Consider the following 8,241-nt stretch of genomic DNA (forward strand, 5'->3'; position numbering starts at 1 on the left):
ACATCCACGCCAAAATGTAGACATGCTTTTTTTCTGATGTCAGAACTCTCTAACCATTTTATTGAAATATTTTTTGTCCAAAAAAATCCGCGGGGGGGGGGGGGGGGGGGGTGGCAAGGCTGATAATGTTAGTGTTTTCGTGTGGAGGTACGGTTTACAAGCAAATTTGTATATGCCCGGACTGAATAATTGTTCGGCGAATGTTTGTTCAATTACAAACATTATTTATTGTCCATTCTTTTGAGAAATGAGCCTTTCAGACGACAGTGAAAATGCTTATGATATTATACTAGTGGGTAATCACAACTGATCCTTTATTGGTGACAAATGTGAGGGTGTACGCGGTCTGTTCCCATTAAAAAGAAGGGTGGCACCAGTTGAAACTAAATCGACTGAAAAGTCCAACTTGTACCGAAGCGCCGGGTATCCAGACGCCGTAATTTCCACACCTGGGATCTGGTGGTTAATTTCAAATAAATATGCCAAGGAAAATGCCTACATATGATTTATCTATTTAATTAATTTCAACAAAAAAGTAATGCATTTTTGTTTTCAAACGGGCACAGGCTAAAGTGCGGCAAATAGAGGGCAGCTCAGATAATGAGATTGATGCAAATGTTCAATAGCGCCCTCAAGATTAGTGTTACAAATGTGATCTGGTACCCTGTTCATTTCACGGTGTGCGAAGGGAAATCTTCTACTGAAAAGTTCCATGACAGTCGGGGTCCTGACGAAGGTAGTAAACACGGTCGAAAACGCCGGTAAGTTGGGGAAAGACACGTGTCCTTAAGTTAAATTGTCATCTTTTACTATTTTTTTCTGAAAATTAAAGGGTAAATATGTTGCAACCTGACGCCACTTTGTTCCTCATTATCATCTCAATAAAATTCATTCATTGAAAAAATAACGATAAGACATGAATCTGGAACTGTACTGAGAAACATTTCCAATGTTGTTACTGCGACCATTGACCATGGAGGAATTCCTCCATGCTGTCACTAAATAATACTGTTAGTGTATAGTGTTACTGTTACAAAATCCTTAGAAAATTTTCTTGACTCCTAGTACTTACTAGGGGGCCTACTCCACCTGGAGGATGGCTGTACCATCGCGGAAGTGGCTTCAGGTTGCAACATTCTTTCCCTTCTTTCGTTTAAATTATACAAGGGAAAGAATTCCATACACATGATACAAGTACAAGGCCACCACTCGGACCTCCTGCACAAAGTCTATGGCCTATGGGCCATGACGGAAAAAATTAAGTGTTTCAAAGAATTTTTGCACTCCTGAAAATGTGTTTCTTCATCACCTGTTCATCAGATTTACAAACTTTGGTACTTTGCAGGTAAAAAAAAAGGAATATGAGTGGTGGCCCTGTATGGAATTCTTTCCTTCTCTTAATGACACCTTTTTTGTAATTTTTAAACAGTTTCTTGGGGTAGAAATTACGATTTTCCTGTGCGGTTTACAGTTGGTGCCGTGCGATTCAGCGCGCCTTGCACGTGCACGTTCACGGTACATCGCACGGTGATTGCCATCTTTATTTTGGTGTTGCGTTGTGTCGTTGCCGTCGTCAATTTACCCCTAAATTTCCCTCAAAAAATTGAAAACCCTGCCTATGCTTTTATCTTTGACATAGCCCTACCTGTATGTTCTTAGTGTCACCAACTAGTTTGGTAGGTCAAATAATTTAAAAGTGGATTTTGTTCCCCCATGGTCTGACGGTTTTGGAGCAGTTTCCACAGTGCCTTGGAGGATGGACATTCCGAGCTTTGCAGTCGGCCTCATCATAAGCTGTTTAATCATACTCCAAGAAACCACAGCAAAGCGAGACCTACAACTGTACTGCGGAGGTATGAGAAATAAGCTCTTTTGTGGTAATATGTGCCATCTTGTTCATTGGGCAATATTCCACATTTTTAACCCCCCTTTTCTTTGTCCTGTGTTGTTATTTTTGCAGCATGCCAGGCTTTGGTAGATGAGATCCAGTATGCCATTGGGGAGGTAGACCCTCTTGAAACCCTAGAAATGGGCTTCAGGATAGACCCCCAGGGGCGTCAGAAAGTTAAGAAGGTAGGTAAGGCTCAAAGGTGATTGTGCTGCTGCTTTAAGATAAAAACCCATTGAAGTAATTTAGGTCTAGGCCTACATAAAAGTAGACACAAAATCTGATAACATATTTTATTTTGAAAAAGTTGAAGTAAAAACTTGTCATATTTTACGTCTCTTTTGACTCTTTTACACTGCATTGCTTGCAGGTTTCCTGCCAGTGTAGTAGGAGTCAGTCCATATATTATGGACTCAGGCTTTGACTTGGAAACAGTGGCTTAGTGCAATGGGCTAGAGATTTTAAAAAGAAAATGGGGATGCTGATAGAAGCAAACCGGGACGACGAAAATGGATTTTAAATGCAAAATTGGGGTCGTGACATGCATACCCTTTACCGGCAAATCGTCCTGTTGTCGGCGAAATCGTGTGCCCATCGGCATTTCTGCTGGGATGAATACCGCCACCTATGTCCAATAGCGTCCATGATGTCTTCAGCGTTGAACCACACTCCATATAGGAAGAAATTGCCCTAGCCGCCCCCCCCCCCCCCCACCGCCCAAATTATGTAGGGACTGTTTCATGATGTCAACATTTGCTTGACTATCATGTGGTATGAGCTGGCCAATAAAGGTTAAAGCAGTGCTGCTGATATTTCATTTCCCCTCCCATTGTCTCCAGATCCCCTACGCAGGCTCTGAGGTTCACTTGATGGAGTTGCTAGACGATGTCTGCAGTAAGATGAAAGACTACGCAGAGAGCACAGACCCAGAGACAAAGCTCAAGAAGTATGTGCGCTTCAACGCCAGAAAAGAAGGTGATCCTGTGGAACTGACAAACGTGTCTATCAACCGAGACATCAGTAAATCATTAGAAGTAGCTGTAAGTTCTCATCCATTATATTTGTTATTTTACTCATTTAATGTGATTTGTTTGCCGGGATGGTCCTTGAAAGTCTTTGACCTATGAGGTGATATTCTTTATTCATCTTAATGATTTAAGAAAATATACCTTAATAAAATTTAAAAAAAATTGATGAAGAAAAAGAAAAATTACAGTTTTAGAGGGTGCGAGGAAACCCTTGATTGACATTTAAAGGAAAACCCTCAAAATTAGGTAGTTCCATAGTTCTTGGTGTGTATCCACCCCGATACCAAAATAATAACAACAAAACATTAACACAAAAAAAGAGAGATTAACCCAAAAAAGAGAATATAAGGCAAAGTTATTCAAATGTCATCTTTTTTTTACCAGAAACTGTCAACTTCTCCATTCTGCATGTTTCAAGACCGTAGATTTCTCCAAGGAACATTTGATTTATGAATCATTTATTATTTTTAACCCCCTGAAATGTATAAACCATTAAGAAATAATTGTGACCAATTGTCTGGCCTTATGGACACCATGATAACAAGTCGGTTCATTACAATGCTGCTGTGCTTTAGTTCTGTGTTTTAGGAGCGAGTAATCCAAACTAAGAAATAAACGCAGCAATGTGTATGCCATTAACAATTGAATAACACCGCAGAGTCTTAGATAACTAGGAATTCAGCATAACTCGTTTTTTTTTGGGCTACAGTGTCGTAATATTGTGGAGGAGTATGAAGAAGAGATTGTGCAAACCTTTACAGCCAAAGAGCCTAATATAAAGACGCTAATATGCAATGATGTTGCAGGTGAGTGACCATTTCATGGGTTGTTTTCTTATTTAATTGTTCAGAGGCACTGAAACAAGTCAAAAGGAAAAATTGGATAGAGCTCTGAATTGTTTATCTGTGGTCAAAGGAAAGTGTGTCCACACTTCCACCTGACTCCAGTCATTTTGACATCACTTAGACTTTCCAGGCTGTCCCATCCCCATACTCGCCTTCTCACACTTATGCACCATGCCACCCTGAACCCCCCCGGCAAAAAGAAAATACAGAAAGGAAAAAATGTTGACATTTTTCCAGTAGTACGTAATTATCAATATAAACTGCTGGAAAAGTGGTTAACCAGTTCACGCCAGGAATATCTTGACATTGACAGGACGTAGGCGCGGGATTTTTCAGGAACCTCATTGCCTGATGGGTTCAGCCTCGATCTGTGGTAGCACACCCTAATATTTCTGACCTCGCTCACTGTGAGCGTGTTGCTGACACATATTGCCGGCCTCCTTGCTGCATGTTTGTCTGTCATCCATTCTGAATACAGCAGAACCTTTGCGTGTTAACACGTCAGCGCGAACTGGTTGTAATATATTTGAAAGACACTGATTGGCCAGGACTGTGCCCTAAGCATTGAATGGGTGCAACTTTTTTCACACTCTGTCCGTTGTTTTCCTTGGCAGAGGTTTGTTCGGGTCCAGCAGAGGTAAATTCTGAAAAGACGGAGCTTTGATGAAGACCAACTGCAATGTTTATGTCTCATCGTGGTATGTCTATTTATCAAAAGTACTTTGCAACTTAAAAATGGACCAGTAAGGTATGCAGCCATTATTCAAGCACAGAGCCTAATGTATGTTGTTACAGGTGTACTGTCCAGGCTATTCTTGAGTTTGAAACCCTTCTTCCCCACCCCCCCCCCCCCCCCCCCCAAAAAAAAAACGAATTGCAATTTTTTATGGCAATACAAAGGTTTTCAGACATCACCCTAAAATAAAAAAGGCCGCTCAGTGAGTTCGGTAATAATCTTGAGTAATCTGCAGCTTTGGAAATAATTACTTCAGGTGGGGCAGACTGATTCCTGCCTCCCTTTTAGGATCCATAATGTGGGGATTGGTAACCAGTCTACTTGCAGGGCAAATCTGTTTGTGCGCAAAAGCAACGCAAAATAGCAGTGTTTTTCTTTTCTTCAAAGGATTGCAGATGTACGAGGCGAGTTAAAAACAAATTAGCTAAAACAAAATCTTCAAAGTCAAAATTTACTAGGGAAAGGGACCTAGGAAAGAATTGTGCTTAGCACAGCAATACTTGCTCATCAAAAATGGGTTACCGGCTAAAATGTCAAGTGAAAAGCATCTCCATTGACTGGTTCCCTGTAACTTGTATTATATTGCATATAACTCCCTGCTCAGCAGCTTGCCCAGGACAAAACAGTTTTTGAAAATCGGAATTATGGACTGGAAAACTAACAAGGTTAACCACTTCCCACCATTCCTTTATAATGTAGCTTTTATTTCGTATAGATTTGTCTCTCATGTCAAGTGGTATTGACTTTTAATATTTCTGATTCCATATGTATGAAAAGTATGTGCACAGTTGATCTCATTTATGTTTTGTATTTTGTATGTCTTTTTATTGGTATGCCTGCTCCACATTTCACCAGGGAAGTGTTATTTCATCGTATCGAAATTATTTGATTTTGTTCTTGTTTTGTGGGGGTTTTTTTGGAGGGGGGTGATTTGTTTTTGATTTTTCTTTCATTGTACTTGTCTTGCACTCAAGCAAAATTTTTAAATAGTGAATAATATTGAAAGTATAATGTAGTACACTCGTGTCCATCGAAATTCAATCGAAATTAAATTTGAGATAATTTTGTTTATTGGGTAATTGGGCACCGATAGTCTTTCATCAAATAAGTGTAAATAGGAGACAGAAAGTATAATTTGTTCCTCCAATCTTTTCAAACTTAAAGAGGTTTTAAAGAACATTTCTTGAACATGTTAATGTCAGACGGATCTAGACAATTAATTTGCGTTTTCCTACCAGAAAATTCCCTTTAAAAAATGTGACCAGTAAGTTTTGTTGCACCAAAATATATGTAATTAGGAGGGATGTGAGCTTTGTTGACAATGGTAAAAGTATAATAAGGCATTTTATTAAAATCACTTGAATTTTTCATCAAAACTACGTGTAGCTTAAGGAGTGGTTCTTTCTTTCTGAGCTCAATTGATGAGTACATGTACTGATCTTTTTCGGTTAGCTCAGTCGCAAGAGGGCGCTCTCAAAGCACCACTTAACATCGCACGCGCTCGGCCAGTTTCTTTGATTATGCGTCAGATTCCCATAGGCTAATCCATGCATGCCGTGGTCAAAATGGGATAACATTCTGGTCTGCAATTGGAAGTGGATTGAATATCGAGAGATTGTCAGGTTCACCCTCATTACCCGGCCATGATTGGTATTGAATTGTAACTAATACCCGTTGTTGACCGGGGTGCGGTAATTAACGAATACCCTGTATACACCCACTTGCTGTTCCATCTAACCCCAAGGACCCACCTCCTTAACCCGTGGGTAGAGGGAGGGGGGGGGAGAGAATCCTGAATCATCCGCGGGGTTTTGCGTAATTTCAAGGGAGATCTGGTTCCATCTTGTTGTCTTAATCGCGGAGGCAGGAACAAAACTCGGGCCAGGGATACCGGCAAGACGATCTAGCTAGCATCCTGAGATACTAATCTGGGTTTTCTGGGTACGGATACTGTCTTCGTGTGTTGTAGAGCTTAAACACCCCAGGATGGACCCACTTTTGTGTACAGTTTCAGCGAGCTAGTACCCGAAGGAATGACAGCGTTGTGCTACCGGGTAGGTTGCGGGCAGATATCGGGCAGATATCCGGTGTACATGGGATGAGTAAGCGAGATCTCCCGTTACGGTCTTTAGTCCCATGTCCCCTCCGGAGTGACCGCCCCTTTAATCAGTGGTCAGTCTATTACCATACTCGATTTGGACCAGTTGACCAGTGCTTGACCTGAATGCTGTGTAGCTTCAGGGCCCAATTCCACCGAGTAAAGCAAAGCGGACGACCATTTAGTTAGCAGATACAGTGTCAATAGTCGGCTCAGAACTGGTCACAAAATAATTATATGAATTCGGCTGACATTTCTGCTGATAACGTGTATTTCTCGTAAAAAAAAAGAGGACACGGCAATCCCAGTAAAGCTGGTCCAGAGCTCAGGACATTCACAGTTCTATTCACAGAATGGCTCTTCACTCAAATTGCTGGATTTAGCCCATTCATTGGCGTTACTGGGTAATCCTATACGATAGTACTGCCCGGCTCACAAGTGACAGTCAGTCAGTCGGGGAGTCGTCAGTCAGTTAATAGGTACAAGATGATACAAGGCTGGCCGTCTGGGACCAGCAGATATGATTGTTTTTAGAGCTAAGCAGCTTCGTGACATGACTGTCCTCGTTTAGTTTGGCCGTTGCTCAGTTCACGATTGGGTCGAAATACAGTCCACACTTAAATTCGGTCACAGTGCATGGAGTCAAGCAACGCACGACGTAAAGCAAGGACGCGCAAGAGCCCTCGTTTTGCACGCGTGGCCTTTACGTTCACCCAAATAATGGCGATTCCATGCGATGGGCTAACTATACTTTTACCATTTTAACAATTCTGGTCGTTGGTAAAAATGCAATGCGTATTTGTTCACCAATGCCGCTGTCTGCTAGGTGTTATAATTGTTAGTTTGACATTAAGTACCAATTGTAATAAGGTTATAAAAACCAGTGACGTCACAGTCATTATGAATGTCATGGCCATCAAGAATGCCGCTTCCAAAACGTATGGCTACGGCTAAAAGTAACACATGTCTATGTGAAGTGGTTGCAGTCGCTTCCATAGGCGCATGTGTAATAGCAAGCCGTTATACGCGGCCCAACATCCATAATCCTATTACACTTTCTCGCAATCTATCGCAATATCTCGTGGTTACTCATGCTTTCTCACCAATGTCGTCCCATCTTGCCTGCAAAAATCCGACAAACTAACAGCAGAGAACTCACGATACTAGTTACCGATCATTAATAAGATTTTAATTGAATTTATATATACAATCAGTATTTACATGTTGGTGAACATATTTTATTTCCAATATAAATGTATCCATAATAATTTAAAAAGGATTTTAATAGGCTGCGTAGCTTTATATCGAAGTGCGTTTCGTGCTATGACTTGAGTATAATGAATCTAATACACATTATTGTACTTATTCTGGGACATTGGTTATAAGACGATTGAGCTTTGCTTTAGATTACATCATATCATGTTTTGAAAATTGCAAGGGGCTAATACAAGGTGATGTTGACCCGATGCAAATTGAGATATGAGGCGAAAAAAGGTGGGTTTTCAGAGGATTAGTCTAATAGGGGTGCTGTGGCCTAAGCCTAGTGCAACGAGTTGTATGGTGACTAGGCGCTAGTGGCGTTATTGGGAACTCAAGGGCTTGTTTTTTTTTCTGGAGGGGCACTCTTTTGGGGGGCAGCTCATTTT

General features: G+C 41.0%; 1 protein-coding gene across 2 annotated transcripts; it reads left to right on the plus strand.

The window, feature by feature from the left end:
- Positions 1-678: 678 nt before the first annotated feature.
- On the plus strand, positions 679-5,873 carry LOC119729775 (protein canopy homolog 2-like). Of its 2 annotated transcripts, none has more exons than XM_038202517.1 (6): positions 679-761; positions 1,737-1,853; positions 1,961-2,073; positions 2,728-2,928; positions 3,626-3,722; positions 4,376-5,873. In XM_038202517.1, exons 1-6 carry the CDS (start codon positions 713-715, stop codon positions 4,423-4,425), a joined length of 627 nt encoding a protein of 208 aa, XP_038058445.1. In that variant the 5' UTR covers positions 679-712; the 3' UTR covers positions 4,426-5,873. The 2 variants fall into 2 exon arrangements, with proteins under 2 accessions (XP_038058445.1, XP_038058446.1); XM_038202518.1 differs by having other exon boundaries at positions 711-761; positions 1,726-1,853.
- Positions 5,874-8,241: the final 2,368 nt, after the last annotated feature.

Source organism: Patiria miniata, unplaced genomic scaffold, assembly GCF_015706575.1.
Source record: "Patiria miniata isolate m_02_andy unplaced genomic scaffold, ASM1570657v1 HiC_scaffold_21, whole genome shotgun sequence".
NCBI classification, from domain to species: Eukaryota; Metazoa; Echinodermata; class Asteroidea; order Valvatida; family Asterinidae; genus Patiria; species Patiria miniata.

Coding starts and splice junctions, on each gene's coding strand:
- LOC119729775 (XM_038202517.1), top strand. CDS start 713: ATGACAGTCGGGGTCCTGACGAAGGTAGTAAACACGGTCGAAAACGCC. Junction 1,854..1,960: donor CCTACAACTGTACTGCGGAG/GTATGAGAAATA, acceptor TTATTTTTGCAG/CATGCCAGGCTTTGGTAGAT. Junction 2,074..2,727: donor GGCGTCAGAAAGTTAAGAAG/GTAGGTAAGGCT, acceptor CATTGTCTCCAG/ATCCCCTACGCAGGCTCTGA.